The sequence below is a fragment of the Andrena cerasifolii genome, chromosome 2 (assembly GCF_050908995.1).
Source record: "Andrena cerasifolii isolate SP2316 chromosome 2, iyAndCera1_principal, whole genome shotgun sequence".
Taxonomy (NCBI): Eukaryota; Metazoa; Arthropoda; class Insecta; order Hymenoptera; family Andrenidae; genus Andrena; species Andrena cerasifolii.
Window position 1 is genome coordinate 2,446,763 of NC_135119.1, and position 18,964 is coordinate 2,465,726.

Sequence of the window (18,964 nt, forward strand, 5' to 3'; positions counted from 1 at the left end):
GTGAACGCCACTATCCCCACTCTTTTACGGCTGCCGCTCTTGCCGTCGCTCGTGCCTTCGCTCGCAACCACCCGCGGCTGCTCTTCGAGGCCAAGAGCAAAAGTTGGACAGGCCTGCTCTAAACTCACATCGGTTCGCTACCACAATTTACGGCCCCCCCGCGCTAATCCAGCCCCAACCAATACTAATACAGTATTTCCTCGTTAGCGACTCGATTTTGTGTACACGATACCGACTCTTCGCTATCCCCACCACTTTTGTCTCACTCTTGCCCGGCGAAAGCTGGAGCGAGATGGAACGAGAGCGAGCGAGAGGCACTGAAAGCGAGCGAGGACGGTACGAGACCGACGACGCGTTGATGTTTTATCTCGCTCCGTCTTTCGGACGCCTGACATTCTGTCCTTTGCGCTTGCAACCATCGCGCACGCTCGCCGCGCACGCAGTGTTCCATCTCGCTCCCCCGTCCGGCCAGAAAGAAGCGAGAAACGAACACTCGGAATTAGGGTTCTGTTCACGATACCGACTCAACGCCGGTCCCGACCAGCGAGTCGCTAACGAGACAATACTGTATCCAGAACAAGTTGAAAAATGGAATGCGTTATGTCGCAATAAGTCAACAGACATACTAAAAGTTTTTTATTAATATCTTGGAAACTAATAAATTCCCGCCTGTGATAGATAAAGTATGAAGCGAATGGCATGCAAGGTACATCTAGATTTCTAGCGAATGTAAGATCAATGCTAGTCTTAATCCGGTGATATTAATGACGAAGCCGAAATGGATCACACCGATGAATGTTATTCTTTACACGGAAATTAATCGATTTATCGGGCGAAAACGCGTCCACTGCAACCTCGGCCTTTCTCGGTTTTTTCTTGCCGAAGGGAGCAGTTGATGCTTTGTCTCGCTCTCTTTTTCGGGCGCGAGCTATTCCGTCCTTTGCGTGCGCGACGGAGTATCGGGCATTCAAGGCACGCAGCGAGACGGGGTGTCAGTGTGTCGTCTGTTTCGTGCCGTTTCACGTTCGCGTTCGGCCAAATCCAGTTTTTAAACGATTTTATTCAGCTTCGATCCTCTGTTTGTATGTTTGTATGTTTGTTTGTTTGTATGTTTGTATGTATGGTTCAAACCTATCAACTCAAATTTAACCCACTTCCAGCTATCCAATTGTCTTGAAACTTTGCAGGCGTGCGTAGTTTGGATGACAATACAATATTTAAAAAAAAGACCGAAATTACAGAGGCAGAGATCAAAGCATGATCGCCAGGTTCAGTTGTGGGAACGAAGAGCGGGGAAGCAAGTACTGGAAGGAAGAAAAAGAGACAGTATGCAGACTAACAAGGAAACATATCGAACCCGAAAATTCTGATTGTAATGAAAGTCCGTACGATTGTAGAGCATGTCGGAGTATGTAAGAAACGATTTTTTTTTCTGCGGAAAAACACTCTGAGGGGGTGAAATCAGCCCCCAAATTTTCAGCGATTTTTCGTTTTTCGAGTATAACTTTGTAACGGTGCGAGGTAGAAGAAAACCGTAAATGGACAAAATGTTCAGTGTTTGATGCCGTATAACGCGCTGCAAAAGAAATCTTTGTACGTCCAACAATTTATAAATAAAATAAAATCCTCGATTGTCAAGTGGCAGATGGTAGTAATATGGACAAAGGCGGAAAATTTTTGTAAACAAATAAACAAGTGAACCAAAATTTTTTCCTTTTACATTTTAATAAACCATTGCGAATTATAACTTTTACACGGAAAAAGATCGTCCCCAACCCTCACGGTTAGAAATTATATGTAACATAACGAAAATTTTAATTTATTTATAAATTGTTGGACCCACAATTTTATTTAAAGCGATTATGACACCATCAAAATTGAAGTACAAGAAAGAATTATTTTTTAGTTTTTAGTTCCTTTTAATTTAGTTTTTACTACATTTTTAATAACATTGTTTAACATAAATTTTTTTATATATTTTTTATTAGCCTTTAAATTCTGTACTTTTGCGGACGCTCTTCCCACACTCACAGCGGTTACGCCCTCGGTCCGAAGGTAATCTCAGGTACGGACATCCTTTGTCTACTCGACATTATCTTTACTGTTTGAATGTTGCTTTTAGTTTTGAAGTTACAAGACGAAACATTATCTCCCATTTTCGTCACCCTTTTCGTAACACTCGACTTTTCGTGCATGCCCCCCAGTACTGTACCGATTTTAAAGACGTGTTCACGTAAAAATTACGATTTTTTCGACCATTTTACAGTACTCTAACCCCTGAATAAGCTGTTGTAAAGCACGCGCCGAGCAGAATCGCTACCGATGCAAGGCCGACCGAGGCAACCGCGCGTGCAAGGAAATTAAGGAATTCGCGTGCAAGACACAGCCGCGGGATCAACGGCGACCATTAGGCTCCCACCTTGACCCCAAGATAACATATATAAACCAATGCCCGAATCGAGGGACTCTTTCTCATTCCAAGTTGATAACGCGATCACGGGGTGATCGCCGAGCCAGGGTCAGTCACGCTCAATAAACTCTTGTCTCGGTGAATTCCAACTCTTCGAACGGCCAAGGATCCACTAAGGTGAATGTCCCAATTTCTGCTCATTTAGGAGGTTACTAATTATAAAGAAGGTGTACAAATTTTGTTTCTGATCAAAATTTGCAGAGTAATTGATTAATTCTGTAATAATAAATCAACCAGTCGAAAACTATTTAAAAAAGATATTTCAAGATGTTTAACTACTAGTAATTTCTAATTAAATACAATGCTTTAAATGTCCGTATTTCTGCTCGCGAAAAATAGCGGTGTCCGTATTTCTACTCACCATTTGTACCAATTTCTGCTCACATAATATGTTGCCTTTTGAGGTTAAAATAAGTTACATCTTTTATGGAGATGCTTTATAACACAAGAGTAAAGCATAAAATAATGATAAACAAAAAATAAAATGCCTTCAAATAGAAATAGAGGGTACAGCATATATTGAACTTTGAGGTTATGTTGCTAAAATTTTGGTGAGTAGAAATGCGGACACGACAGTGATTCACTTGACCCTAAACCTAATCACCTGTTTTCTACTTAAAAAAATTAAAAATTGTAAAAAATCTAAATTCAGAGCACAATACGGTATCTGTTTTTGTTATTAATAAGAACTTTTGCTGCAAAAACTATTTTCTGCCCAATTATCGAATACCAATAGTGACCCTGTTCTTTACCACAACCAGCTAAAACACGGTCGAAAAATAATGAGTCTCTCATTTTAAAAGTTTTTCGTTGCTTATGCTGCACTTTGATTAGCCCCAAGCTCCTGCAACACTCGCGTAAATGTTCAAATAATTTAGAATTATTTTGTTGCAACTATAGTACAAACGTGACGCTTATAATAATAAGAAAAATACGAAATGAGCAGAAATGGGGACATGAGCAGAAATTGGGACATTCGCCTTACCATTCGGTTCATCCCGAATATCCTGTTCCCGGCACATTCGTCCGACTTATTGGAGCCCACGGAACAACCCGACCGAGGACGAACCACGGAGTACGGCGAGATCCTCAGGGAGAATCTCGCAGCCCCGTAGCTCACAACAAAATTAGTGGCAGCGGTGACAAGCCAATATTTTGTCTATCGTACTGTTAGATCAGAGGTGCACAGGGAGCCGTTTTTAGCGCCTAGCTGCGGGCAACCCGCCTGTCCCGTTGCTAAGATTAGAATCGGTGAGGAGAGCTGCAGTAGGGTATATAGCTGGGCTCAAGTCATACCGAATGCACGTACACTACTGCAGTTCGCCTCACCGATTCTAACCTTAGCAACGGGACAGGCGGGTTGCTCGCAGCTAGGCGCTCAAAACGGCTCCCTGTACACCCCTGTGTTAGATAAAAGTAAAAGTAGGTTTAATGCTATTGTTGAACATGCCATAGGGTATTGCTCTAATATAGTAACAATTTTGTAGTATTTTGATGCTGTTCAATGTCAATATTTATTGTTAATAAACAAATAATTACTTCACAGATTACATTCTTGCATTTATGAGTGTGTATTACTACTTGCCCATTAGTTTTTGGATAAAAATCATTGGTTTCTGATTCATTAGAACATACACTATCATACTCAGAAAGAATTTTCCTTCTCATGGCCTACAAAATTCATCATTTTCTGCCATTGTTCCTTATGCTACCTGGATGAGAACGTTTTCATTTTTTTTTTATTTATTATTTGAAATATCTGTGTAAATATGCTGTTTACCCGTCTGTACCAAGTACACAAAAATCAGTTATGTGTACTAGGAGTCCTTCTACAAACAGGGATTCTAACTCGTCTTGAACCAAAACTCTAGAATTTTTGTATTTTAGAACCGCCAGCAATTAAATGTAACAAAAGCATTTTAGAATCCTGGCTTGACGTCGATCAGAGTTATCGACATTATTCTACAGGAGTTTGTCGGGTATCCCTACTGTAATGTTTCGTTCTTCTTAGTAGCCTTACCTTATGTTTCACTCCTATACTTTACATAAAATCAAGTTATTACAACGAAAATAAATAAACAATTATCCCAAATATTATTCAATAAATTTTCGAAAAGTTCTCCTAATAAAAAATAAAAAATTATTCGAGTAAAGTGGAGAAAACAATTTACAATTACAAATGAAAAATAATTATAATACGCATGGATTATTAAAATAAAACAACTTTATTCGGATAAGTATCTTAGATAAATATTTATTCGAAATTACTAGGAGAGAATATTAAATATGATCATTTTGTAGGTCCCTCCGAAAAAATTATCTTAAGTAAAAAGAATTTAAGTCGCTCTATTAACAACGAAAATAATCAAGATGGACGACCTGTGAGTTTCACCATGTATATAGTCATACTATTATAGTAACTCCTCCTTTTTGTGCGAAGAGGACTTCAACGTAACTAGGATATTAGAGCTGCCTAATTACCCTATTAATATCGGAGTAATGTAGGGTCACGTGGCGGTGAATAGCGAATATTATTCGGTACTTACGACATCGAACCGCCTAGTAGTTGAACTTTGAACTACACGGATATTACCATACAGTAATTAATATCGTATCATACAAATATACCGATCACATGCGTACGTTTACACGTTTTATTAAACCTCTAAGTATTTTACAATACTTGCGAAGCTACTATGATTTTTCAGTCTTCCTTGCCTTTAATTTCATTTCTGCTTATTTAGAAATATTATAAAAAAATTGCGTTTCATGAAAGATTTGTATGTGCAGCTACTTCTCTTCAATCCTTTTACATTTAGTAAATAGAATGTAAAAGTGATAAAAGCGGCTTGACTTGAAGCTAACAATTTTAATATCAGAAAATATTTGGCAAATGTAAAACTACGATTTGGTGATTCAAACTTGATATTAAAAAAAAATTATTAATCTTTATTAATAAAAAAAAATTTATTAATCTTTATTAATAAAAAAAAAGATTAATCTTTATTAATAAAAAAAAAAGATTAATCTTTATTAATAAAAAAAATATTATTCTTTATTAATAAAAATAAAATATTTTATTAATCTTGAACCTAATTAATTATTAAATTTAAAGTAAATATTTATTATTAAAATTCATACGTATAGACAACGGTGGTGAAAAGCTTTTATAATTATACAAATGAGAGTCCACCTTACCGATTTCAATGATTGTTGAATACGTTGCCAGGATCATGATTCTGAGCCATTTTTCCCTATACACATAACTCCCGCTCGGCTTTAGTTTTCGGGATATTCGCAAAAAAAAAACTCTGCTCGGTAGTTGATTGGGGCTAGACTTGTTTAGCGAGGGGCCGCAAACTTTTCAGAGAAAAGGCGATGAAGTGAAACTGTTTCAGAAATGTATGGTCTTTGGCATTTGAGCCAGCAACTCGTGGACGACGCGCATCCGCAAGTTCCTGGTGAGCTGTCTACCTATTTACCGCTGTCGAAGGAGCATTGCTTGTCGGGATGTTATTCCGCCGGGAGAGTATGTTTCTGAAACATATTTTTCTATCTTAAATCTCTCAAAAGTTGGCGCTCCACCCCCACCCACCCCACCCCCACACAGTGGGGCCGCTAAACAAATCTAAGCCCCACCAACTACCGATCAGAGATAAAATGGAAAACACAATACAGGTAAACTGTAACTTTTTAATAAACGGCGACCCGCAAGTAAAATCCACGAGGAAGCAGCGTTTCTACCAGCTCACGGGTTTGGTGCGTCACGTAGCCCACATCGAACTAAAAATGTGAAAAGTTTTTTCATGAATATTTCGAAAACTACAGTCGAGCTGGGGTTACGTGTACAGGGAAAAATTGCGCAGCATTATGATCCTGACAGCGTATTCAACAATCATTGAAATCGCTGAGGTGGACCCTCCCTCATCTGTATAATTGCCGCAGGGTCTACTAAACTGAAATTTTAAATGAGAAATCACCACGCAGATGTTCTAACGGTGTATATTCGACACATGCAAAAATGCTGCTAAATTGTACATTCAAAAGCGGAGTAAAGCGACGCACGGCGAGAAGTGAAGTGAAAGTTTAGTGGAACTGAAATTAACCGCGCATGAAAGGTACGAAATGTAAAACATGATTCCCGTAAGTCTAAGGCGTATCGGCAACGTGTAAATTAGTAAGAATAATCGATACGTAATGTGAAAGAAGAGTAGGAGAAAATATTGGGCCGCAGCAGCGACACCAGCGTACAGTTTTGTTATTAAAAGCATAAAGTAGTAGAAACGTACGATCGGAAGTACAACACAATATAGAAAGTGCGCGCAGCAGGGAACAAAGTGGAGCCACATAAGTTACACATTTCACGTTTTCTCTATCGATGTTAGCGACATCTAGCGTCAAAGCAACGATTACTGGCCATAAGTATATTGTAATAAAGCCCCGGACGTGTAGCACGAACAAAGGAAAAGGAGGAGGGAAACAGAGGGACAACAGAAACGTGAACAAAGGGAGTAATGGGTAGCAAACGAAATTAAACCTCCGTCGTCTCTTTGCCTCTTTTTTTTACGAAGCGGCAAATGAAAGAGGTCTGTCCGCGGAGATATCCACAAGTTTTATAGCGTCATTATGTACCGGCAGAAGAGGCCCTTATAAGAATGGGTTCTCCGTCTTCCCTTCGCCAGGACACTCTCGGGGTCGGTCTTCCAATCGCACAGCAGCTGAGAGTTGCGTTGTCGCCTTCGGAAACTGCCAAGTCGGCGCTGGTATCACCCCCGTAAACGATATCCGGTGGTACTGTCGGGCAAAAATGTGAAAAGGATGACACTAACATCGATCTGACAACTAAAATAATCATATATTGATACGTATTACGTTTACGTTTCCACGCGATTCGCGGTTTGCGTTTAGAAAAAAAGGAACAGGTATTTTTTTTAAAACGAAACTTACGCAAGCAGCATGAAGCTAGTGATTTTCGTTGGAGAAAATTACGAATTTCGTCGACTGAAGTTGCGAATTCAAGAGAAGCAAATTTATATCGATGAATGAAAAATATTTATGCGGATATTAAATTAAACTATTTTTTTTGCAGCAAAACGCCGAAATTTTCTTTAAAGTCTCATAACTTTGTCAATTTTAGACTTTTTTATATTTTTTTAATTCATCGACGATATCAATTCATGTCAATTAAGTAAATTTCGGTATTTTTATTTTAGGCAAAAATTGGATCCGCTAGGATATACACAATTTGACAACTCCGGCGGCGCGGCACTACGAAGATATACCAATAAAACAATATTAAATGAAATATTATTGAATAAAAAACAGCTTTCTTGTTGTCTGGATATAGAGTAAAATACCCTTAAAGTTTTGGAAAGATTCTATTTATATTTGCTGAGAAAATAATTCTTAAAAAATCATGGTGTTTTCAGCGTACTAAATCAGGTTCCCCCCTTAAGGGGACTAGGTAGTCGAAAAATCGATTTTTATTGCATTTTCCGAAAGTACTATCTTTTCTGAATACAATGCCGCTTGGTTTATAGTAAAATTCGCAAAATTGCAGATTTGGCAGCTAAAAACGTCAAGCGGCAACCTACAGCGTCACCTTTGCGCAGAAACTTTAAATGCGTTTTTCTCGAATATTTTTTTCTCTTCATTTTTCCCTGATTGCGAGCGAATTGAGGTTCAAATCGACTTGGAAAAAATGACAGGATGTGTAGAACATGTGTCATTTCGGCGCAAACCTCTGATATGGTCTGTAAAAATTCGAGATTTTCATAAAAAAATTAAGAAGTCACCGGATTTTGGTAGAGCACCATCATTGTTTGTGTGCTACCAAGATCCGGTGACTTCGTAAAGCATGGTAGCGAACTGATGTGAGTTTGGGGATGTTCAAAATGAGACTACGGTTACAAGTATCGCGCGATGAGGGCAATATCGCTATTGTTGTCAAGGTCATCATTCTGAACATTTTCATTTAAATTTTTTGGCGATCGGCTGTGGTTTGCGGGATATTCGCAAAAAACTTTACGTAACACTAGAATTACCGAGTTTAACACGTATTCACATCGGTTCGCTACCATGCTTTACGCGACCCCCACCCCATCTAGCCCTAACCAATACTAATACCGTCGGCTGTGAAACAGATTTCGATATATTATGTTGAAAGTTTTTTATTAATATCTCCGAAACTAAGACCGAACGCCAAAAAGTTTAAAGGGAAATGTTGATCAGAATGACGACCTCGACAACATATGTGAAGGTCATCGAAATCGGCGAGGGCCCAGTTCATCGGCAAGTTTACCCTTAAAATTTCACATTCGTTTTAAAACAGACGTTCGCATTACGTATTTATAAATAAGAAAAGAAAAATCACAGCTTGGAATATAATAACAGGTTTTTGGATGTAGCAAATTTTCTGATACTTGTAAGACGACATTTAATTATCGTTGTAAATTTTTTGTTAATTAACCAACCATAATAATTGTAGGCCCAACATTCAATATTCGTTGGCAAACTGTCGGAAATTTTTTGCCGTACGTCCTATGTTGGGAATTTGTAGGCAAAACACAAAATATATTCCAACAAATTCCCAACTGTTGGGTACTGTTGGCCAACCAAAAATTCTACTAGGGTACTATGGCTATATAAGTGTGGAACCAGCGGAAATATGTCAAAAATAAGATAAAAAGTGATTACCAATAATTACTTTATGATTGATCAATACGGGATGAGCATCGTACGCAGATGGTGGTCATATCGACATTGTTTTGACAGTGCGGTAGTACTGTTTGTATTCAAATTTTGAGAACTAAATCGGCCATACTCGAAATTGGCTTCCACAGAGTCATTGTCTACAGTAGATCTGATTGTAAGTCAACTGAGAACAGATAACTATTTCGTAAGGAAGTACAGATATGAAAAAATTGTTCCAACATAAGTATTTTAATACAAAGGGGTATGTTTTATGTACGTACAGTAGTGAGGGAGATTTCAAAGTCAACTTAATTTGTTTCAATGAAATCATGTACCTACTTTATACTTATAATATAATAAGGTTTTTTTAAACGAGTGCAATAAAGTGCAACATGAGGTACTTCCATTCCAAAGAAGGTCATAAACAGCCCTATTCAAAATCGACTGAAATTACGCGAAAATGAATTTTTCACAGATTTTGCATATTAATAGCTCCATAAGTGCAACATCGATTCCAAGTGATAATTTTTCATTAATAATTTAAAGTGCGAGTTTTACGAAATAGACCGGCGGTGATAACTTTTTACAAAAAATAAATATCAAAATATATCTCGCACTAAAAAATCACAAAAAATAAGCTTTCTAAGAGCCTATACTTCTTTACACAATAATGTGTTTTTTAATAAATGTCTGACGTGTTTTTCAGGTTCTCGAAGGTCTAGAAAATTTAAAAAAGTGTCGCCTGATTTCGACAAAAAACTCTGTATATGGTAACTGTTACGTCCGAAACCGAGATATGATGGTGAGATTTTGGTGATTGATTCCGGAACGTAAAGAGGGATATATTTATTATTAATCTAGCCCCGTCGCAACCGTAATCCCCCCACGCGTTTTGGAGTACTGTGCGGGGAAGGTGGATTGACATTACAGATCGAGGAGGAAAAGAAAGAAGAAGAGAGATAATATATGATGATGTTGTGCATGTGTCTTAGGACCGTCAGTCAGATTCATCATCAGTAGGGCTATAGCTGACGGCCCCTGCCCTAGACACACGGGGACTAAGAGGAAATAAACTTGGAACTTGTAGTATATATACGAACGAGAGTGGACGATAGGACTTGCGAGAAGAGTAGACCTCTAGCGGCGCCGGCGGAGACTAACCGGCGTGACCCATGTGGTGGGGCCGGGACGTCACAGTAACATATTCTATGCCCTTTCGAATTTCTCGTTTTCGAGGTATGGCCTCGAAAATGAGCGACAGTATGGGTGTCTGGTGAAGTACTTATTAGTTCTAGCAAGGGATCATACCGAGTGATCATCGCTGATTTTGATGAAGTTTATGTAAAAACGTAGTTCTTACAAAAATGTTTGACACGTATTTTTTTTATCGTCCGACATTCATGTTGGAGAGGTGAAAACAGCTGTTAAGGATGAGAATCATATTTGATCAAATATCTTGAAAACTATTAGAGGTAGAAGAACGGTATACACACCAAAATTGTATGTTTTTTAATAAAAAATCCAGCTGTGCAAACAGATTCCAGATATTTTCATTTATTTGAATAATACGTTAAAAACAAACAGAGGATCGAAGCTGAATAAAATCGTTTGAAAATAACACTTTTTTGTTAACTTTTCTGGTCAAATGTTAATCCATTTTCCTATACATTTGTATGTGAAAAGTATATACGCAAGTACAAAATACGGATTATGAGGAATTTCTATTTTTGTATTATTAAAAAATTCATTATAGTTGAACTTTTCTTGTATTTTCTGTAAGGCGGAGTCCTTGAATGCGTATAATCTAACACGTAGTAAACTTCCATGATATTTTAGGTAATTATACAGGGTCATCCGTTAAAACTGCAACCTACGCGCGCGCGAACAGACGAAAATGGCAACACCGCTTCACGGGCGCATTCCACTACAACCATTCACCGGCTCGGCTTTCGGAGGGATGCAGTGATGCCCCAGCTTCGAAAATTTTGGATGGTCTCTTTCAAATTAACGTCGCAAAGAGCTATTTAAAATTTCCGGCCCGGGTTGAAGAATTTGGGGCCTTTTTCGTATAACTTTTGAACTATAAAAGATATCGGAGTGCAATTTGCGCCGAAAAATGAAGAAAAATTATTCCCTCTTAATGATGGATAATTTAAAATATTTTACGTTTATTTAATTTTTCTTTTATCAATTTTTTAACCATAATTGTTGGGGAAAGGTTTTTGCAAACCTTTCTTTGATAGAGTATTTAATGCTCCTTTTAAAATCCATGGTGTCGATTAGGGATTGCAAACCGGTAAATCGGTAAATCGGTTTGAAGTTTTTGTTCACTGATAACGTAGTAGATGTCGACGGAATTATGCGCTATATATATGCGCTACAGTGCTATACATCCAATTTTTACCGGTAAATCGCCAAATTTTTACCGGTAATTTGATAAATTACGTATTTCTCGATATTTACCAGTAGATCGTGAGAAATACGTATTTCTCAATATTTGCCGGTAGTTCGCGAGAAATACGTATTTCTCGATATTTGCATAATTCCGTCGATATCTACTACGTTATCGGTGAAAAAAAGCTTCAAACCGATTTACCGATTTACCGGTTTGCAATCCCTAGTGTTGATAAACAATAGGCTAGTTGTTTCTGTATCATTACTTTCATAAATTAAGAAATTAAATTTTTATTCAATTATGTGTTAGTTCTGCAAACCTCAGAATCTATTGTTCTGTTTTTTTTTTTTATAATTATATCCTTACTGCAGTGCATGCATAGATCGGACGTAACGGGTAACTAATAGGACGTGTCTTTGATTGTAGCGCTGTTTCAATTTCTATCTACAACTTTTGTGTCCAAAAGTTTTAACCTTTTAGCTACTCAACACCACGCCTATACCGGCTTCCGTTAACGTCATTTTTTGGAACGATGCGCCATTATTGTGGCTTTGACACGCAGGTGGCGAAAAATCTCCCCGTACAGGGGTATAGCGCTGCCGCCAACCACCCCGTAGCTAAATTTTTTAAATTAAGACGGGTCCGCAATCAGTCGACATTGCTTTCGAACCTCATTACAGTGATCTGGGGTGCAAGTGGTAAACCGATCATAAAAGCGGAGCGCGCGGCGGGCGCGCTTACCTGGGCCGGGAAATTCCGCACAGCTCTTTGCGACGTTAATTTGAAAGAGACCATCCTAAAATTTTCAAAGCTCAGGCATCACTGCAGTCCAGCTGTCGCTTGCCATTTCGTCTGTTCGCGCGCGCGTAGGTTGCAGTTTTAACGGATGACCCTGTATTACGGTAGTTGGCCTTCGAATGAGCGAAATTGCCATTGCAAGTGGTATAGCAGGCTTATGACGTGACCGATTCGCGCTTGACTCACTCGCGGTTATGAGACGCTTATTAATAGCGAATTCGGTATCCTTGCACTGACTCTGTGCTGGTGCCAGAAATTATCGTACATGACTTTGATGGGTTGTTTCTGATAGAGCCGAAGATTGCTGTATAAGGATCAACCAATCAAAATCATGCACGATAATCTGTGGCACCAGCACAGAGTCAATGCAAGGATACCGAATTCGCTGTAAGATTATATTGAACTAGAATTGCTCGAAATGTTTGAAAAGTTGAACACAAGGTGTTCGACGTTCGCAAAAGTGATTAATCTCGATTATATCTCGATTATTATTAATGACTATTCATATAAATGCTCGGAGACGTGTTGACTTATTTTTGACATAGATTCATCTTGTCAAGGCTTGTCAAAATCCGTGTCTACCACATTGTGTCCTCCCCTTGTTAGCCAAAAAGTCTTGTCGCTTTTTTCAATTTGGCGTTTCGGTTATAATAGATAAGTGCAATTTCCTTCAGCTTCATGTAGGTGTGCACCTAAAAGTTGAAAATCAACTTGGAAGATCGGAGAGACATACACAGGTATACTGAATATATCAAACTCCAGGTAAATACATCAAAAGTGTTGGCATTACATAGAAGAATTGTATTTCAGTTTCCTGAACGAATACAAGAGAACTTTTTAATCAACCCAATAGATTACAGTCAATAGAAACTTTCATGGAAAGCCATTGAGTGTCCGACAATTGTCAATTGTGTCTCAGGATGGCTTTACTTCCTAGTAGCCGAGCCATTAGGTATTTTTATGTTTTCCCCAGAAGGATGTTGGTGTTATCCTTCATTTCTTTATCGCTTCTGTTATTATTACACCCCCCCCCCTCCCCCACTAACATTACTCATGTATGAAAGAAGCTAATTCCCTTTCTCCTGAAAACCGTCCTCTTCGAAAACCTTTTTCCAGAAATCTTATAATGTCACTCCCCGGCCCTAACTCCCTCAAAAAAATTATCCTCATAAGAAAAATTGACAAATTATGAAAAAAGTTCACGTGCAAAAGTTGTGGAATCCCTCTGTAAATTCACTTTTATTTTTGATTATGGACAGTTTTGATACTGAAGTATTTACCGCATTAAATAGTATGATGTAGACATACAATTACAATTTACAATTGTGATTAACATAAATGGAATGGTTTGTTGTTAATTAAAATTGTGGATAAGAACTGTTTCTGTAAGCGAGATATTAGGTTGTTGCAAATGAAATGGCCATTTTCTACAATTTAAACTTCCCGGCTTTGTAGCTTACCTTTTTCCCGTGCAGATGGCGTTGTATTCGTACCATTTGAAAAGTACATGTCTCACGCGTGATTAAGCGTGTATAATTTTTGTTATATTGTGCAGCATACGTAATTAAAAATCGTTTTAATTCATCATAGAAAGACGAAAATTAGAATAATCTACTTCAGGTCAAACTTGGGCACAGCGTGGCTGAGGAAACGCGGAACATAAATGCTACTTTTGGTAATGGTACTGCAAGTGATCACACCACTGGGTGTTGTGTTGGTCCAAAAATTTCATCTTGGTAATACAGACCTCGAAAATGTACCTTGCGGTCATAAACGATCGAAGACACTATTTTGAAGGACATGGTTGAAGCGGTGTTGTGAAACAACCACCGTTTAGCACCGAGCCCGCAAGACGTGTCCAAATGCTAAGGAATCCGCGAACGATGCGCGGATAACGAACGTTGCACAGCCACGGGTCATCGGACAGCGACCATTAGGCCCCACCGTGACCCAAAATGACCATATATAACCACCGCCCAAACGGGGCTGGCACACTCAACTTTTGCGAATCGATTAGCGATCACTACCGTGATCGCCGCGCCATTGTCAGTTCAAGCTCAATAAATCTTTGTTCACTCTACGGTGAGTTCCAACTCTTAAACCGGCTAAAGATCCACTACCTTCGGTTCATACCGAATCCCCGTTCCCGGCATCTACACCCGTACTATCGGAGCCCGGAGGACGACCCTTCAGAGACCAGCCACGGCAACCGACGAGATTCTCAGGGAGAATCTCAGCCCCGGCAACCTCACAACAGCGGATTCACGTCTAACTGTCCGGGAAATCACAGTGAGAACGAATATCCACTATTCGATTGTTTCCCAACATTTAAAGGCCATGGGGAAAATAAGAAAAGCTGAACAAATGGGTTCCACATGAACTCACCGACAGCAACAAAATTCGCCGCTTAGAGATCAGTTCTTCTTTGTTTCCCCACCATACTAATGAAGGCTCCGTCACCCTCATTATTCGCCTAGCCTTTCACCTACGAATTCCCATTAAGCACCTAGATAATTTTCTGATTAGAAAAGTGTTTCGAGACGAAATCAATGTAAAAATTACATTTGCCAAATTAATTGCCTCTTGTTCTCTGGATTTCGTTCAGAAAGACATTGCTGCAGTTATTTCGCGCTGGGATAAATGTATTGAAGTCGAATGGTGACTTACTATTTCGATTGATGAAATACGTATTAAGTTTGTCAAATAAAAGTTGAAATTAAAAATTCAGAAACGACCCTTTCATTTGCAACAACCTAACTCAACACAAAAAGTACTTTTGGTAATTATTTATTTCAGCGATTCCTCACCGATTTTGATGAAATTTGGATATGTTGTAAAGCTTCACATTCTGAGCAACTTTTTCCTATACATGTTCCCGCCGGTCGGACTTAGTTTCCGAGATATTCGCAAAAATATTTTTTAAATTTCTTGCTTTGGTGTTACAATTTGGGTTAGTGTTGGGTTAGCTTTAGTATAAATAAATATAAGTGCACTTTACATTCAACATTATTTTCAATTATTATTGAGAACCCGAGAACGGGAGAGAGGAAACGAAAATGTCGACACTTTGATACTTTGTCTCGCTCCGTCTTCAGGTCGAGCTCGAGCTCGCCCCGCGGGCGGGCCTACAATGCATCAGCGCAACTTTTTCCTATACATGTTACCGCCGCTCAACCTTCGTTTCCAAGGTATTTGTGAAAAACTTCGGTTGACTTATTCCGACATAACGCATTCCACTTTTCAACTTGTTTCGGGTATTAGTATTGCTTGGGGCTAGACTAGCGCGGAGGGGCGCGCACCCGCTCGCGGGCGCGTAAAGCGTGGTAGCAAATCGATGTAAAAGTACATGGCCACTTGAGAGTAAAACTCGCGCGAGAAGCTCTCGAGAGTATTTCTCGCAAGTGGACACTACGTCCGAGAGTGACTGTCGGAGAGCGACGATCAACTCTCAGACAGCGGAGGCGTTGCAACTTGCTCTCGAGTGGATACATAATAATATTACTATCCGACAGTTGCTTCCGAAATACGAACCAGGTTCGTATTCTGCGAGTGCTGTCGCGAGAGTAGGTCTTCTGGGTTATGTAGTAGGCTCGCGTCGCGGCAGACACGGCGTGGCCAGATAGGCATTGCGAGTAGGGAATTCAATCTCGGTATCGTAATCCCGGGATCCCGGCTGTTTTTTGGATCTAAAACTCCCGGGATTTGATATATCAAGTTATAACTTATCCCGAGAATTTCGAGAATTGTTAAAAACGTAAATTACTTTATGAACGACTGAAAAATATATAAATGGAATCCAAAAAACAGCCGGGATCCTGGGGTTACGATCCCGGGATTGAATTCCCTAGTCGCGAGGCACGGCGTTGCCAGAGAAGTGCTGTTAGGCGGTTAGCCGGGAGAACTGCGCGGCCGAGGCAGTCTGCGTCGAGCCGAGTGGCGAGACACATTTTATGCACGCCATTTATTATAATCAACTCAAAATATATAACTATTTCATTTCATCCACCCAGCAATTTATTTTTCTACGTTGCTTCTTTCTCTTTTTTAAAATATTATAAGCAATAATCAGAGCACTAAGTTTTTGCACATCCATAATCACGGCCTCACTTCGTCCGTAGCTTAAAAGAAACTGAGAGAAACTGCAGACAGTAGGCGCAGACCAATTTCTAGTGGACACGGTTTTGAGAGCTTTATCGGATAGTAAGCTGTGGGCGAGTTTTCTATTGCCTACCCGAGAGTAAAAATTTTCGAAATTGCTCTCAAGTGGACGCACAATTTGAAAGTAACTATCGAGAGCAACTTGCGCGAGTTCTCTTAAGTGGACTCGTACCTAATGTGTTGTGTCGGAATAAATCAACAAAAGTTTTTCGCAGATATCTCGGAAACTAAGGCCGAGCGGCGGTAACATGTATAGGAAAAAGTTGTTCAAAATGTGGAGTTTTACAACATATCCAAATTTCGTCAAAATCGGTGAGGAATCGCTAAAGTAAATAATTACCGGATTTTTTCAACTAGACACTAAAATTAATAGTTTATATTTTATACGATATTACATTTCAGTTCATGCGTGAAGAATTTTTCAGCAATGTATCAATGTGAAATACGAAAAGCATAATTCTGAATAGCGCAAGGTAAAGCTACAATCGTTTATTACATTATACAATACATTTTGTATTTATAACACATTTAGCGTAATACATGTAGAGGCGTAATGGAATGAGAGAGTGTGTGTGGCGACGGCATGAGCATGGCCGTCTGTAGTACAGGCCGGAGCATAGTGAATTTGGCAACGCTGTCATCAGTCGTATTTGAATTTTTCTGAAGCCTTTCGCGCGTTATGTCACGGCCGCACAGTGGGCCGGATTTAAAATTTGCCGCCTTTTGGGTCTTTTTCTTAAAATTTCGGAATGAAATTTACGCCAAAAAATAGGAAAAAATTATTCCTTTCTAATGATGTATAATTTAATATTTTTTACATTTATTTATTTATTAATTTTTTTAACTTATTTGTGATAAAAAAAATAATTCTGTTTGTTTCATACCTTATTTAATGCCCTTTAAGTGGTTTAAGCAAATGTTTGGGAAGCTTTTCGTTTCCAAGTTATAAGGAAAATTCGAAGAATAAAGGAAAGTAGCAACAAATCGGTTTGTTTAAATTAAAGGCCAGGCTTTTGCGATAAATATCTTCTTGTATTAGTAACTAATATAAACAATCCATTAAAAAATATTTTTATATGCTGTAACGAAAATAGCGACATTCCTCAAATTTGATTAGGAATATCTTCCAAACGCCAAAAAGCTCCACTTTCAGACCAAATGCAATAGTTTCAGTACACTCTCCTCTAAATAATCACTCAACGATCATTTCCCCCCTCGTCCCACTGCCCAAATTATTAATGTTACAGTTATCAACGTTCGGTCAGTCCGTAGGGTAAAGGTGCGATAGTATAATATAAAATTTATAACTGTCACGTATGCTTATATTATTGACCCTATTGGATGATATATAGGCAGATTTCAATATATTATGCCGAAAGTTTTTTTATTAATATCTTAGAATTTAACAAATACCAGAAGCAAAAATTTTATATTAGGGGTCTTCTTCCCCTCCCTCCCAAACCCTTAAAATTTTGGTTTATTATGATGGTTGGATCATACCATAGTATATCTATAAAAATATAGTTATATATTATGTTATACATTGTAGATAGTCCATATTGTATATAAAATATACAAAATGTATTCTGTCCTCGACTTTTTTATTATTTTACTCACTATACGTGCGTTATAACAAAGCGATTGAGAGTACTTCCGTTTAAATTCGTGAGAATAAATTCTGCAAACTTTTTTGCGAATATCTCTGAAACTAAGGCGGTCCGCCGAAAAGTTTAAAGGGAAATCTTGTTCAGAATGATGACCCTGGGAACATATATCAAAGTCATTGAAATCGGTGAGGAAGTAGCTTTGCGACAAGATTATCAATTCACTTATTTCAACATTCTGTGTACAACCTCACACTGTCAAACTTTCGTCACTGTGTGTCATGAAATCCTGAGCTTTAAACAATTCTGATCAAATCTAATTGGTCTGGGTTGGTTCTTCATCAGAATTTTAGGAAGTCACGGTTCTTTTGCAGCATTTAGTTTAATCTGAACATTTTATCTCATTGCCAAGAGTAGGTACATAGGAATAAAAAAAATTGATTTCGAAATTCTGAGACAAGCTTAATTTTGCAAGAAATTTTTAAAACTTCATGTGTATCGATTCATTTGTGAATGCCGTGATCATCACCTTCTTTATACCCTGTACAGTGTACATACACTCATATTGAGTAGATATTTTTATCGGATTGAAACTTTCAGTTTAATATTCTTCATTAGCTTTGTGCTACACCATTTTTCCTTTATCAGACTCATGCATGTTAAGGCTTTCGTCTACGAGGAGCATACCATTTTACCGTATTTGTGCCTTACAAACAAATTCTTTTACGAAAGGCAATCTCTTTTTTTGATTCGCTTCGTTCGCGTATGGCCTTTCACAGGCAGCTTTGCCGTTATATCCACCTTCCTTCACCACGCAAAAGTGCTCCGCGGTGCGCACTCTCGTTC

General features: G+C 38.6%; 3 protein-coding genes across 7 annotated transcripts in view; 1 reads left to right on the forward strand and 2 right to left on the reverse strand.

The window, feature by feature from the left end:
- LOC143378523 (uncharacterized) overlaps positions 1–18,964 on the forward strand; it is a 497,243-nt gene that overhangs the window by 331,357 nt on the left and 146,922 nt on the right. The window lies entirely within an intron of this gene.
- The window catches only part of LOC143378514 (acyl-CoA Delta-9 desaturase-like), a 271,792-nt gene that overhangs the window by 156,098 nt on the left and 96,730 nt on the right, over positions 1–18,964 (reverse strand). The window lies entirely within an intron of this gene.
- LOC143378509 (lachesin) overlaps positions 1–18,964 on the reverse strand; it is a 351,722-nt gene that overhangs the window by 26,362 nt on the left and 306,396 nt on the right. For 2 of the 3 annotated variants that reach the window (XM_076830328.1, XM_076830327.1), the window contains one exon: positions 7,103–7,264. The exons of the other annotated variant lie outside the window; for it this stretch is intronic. In XM_076830328.1, the coding sequence (XP_076686443.1) occupies positions 7,103–7,264 (162 nt within the window). The remainder of the gene's footprint in view (positions 1–7,102; positions 7,265–18,964) is intronic. 3 annotated transcript variants of the gene reach the window in all.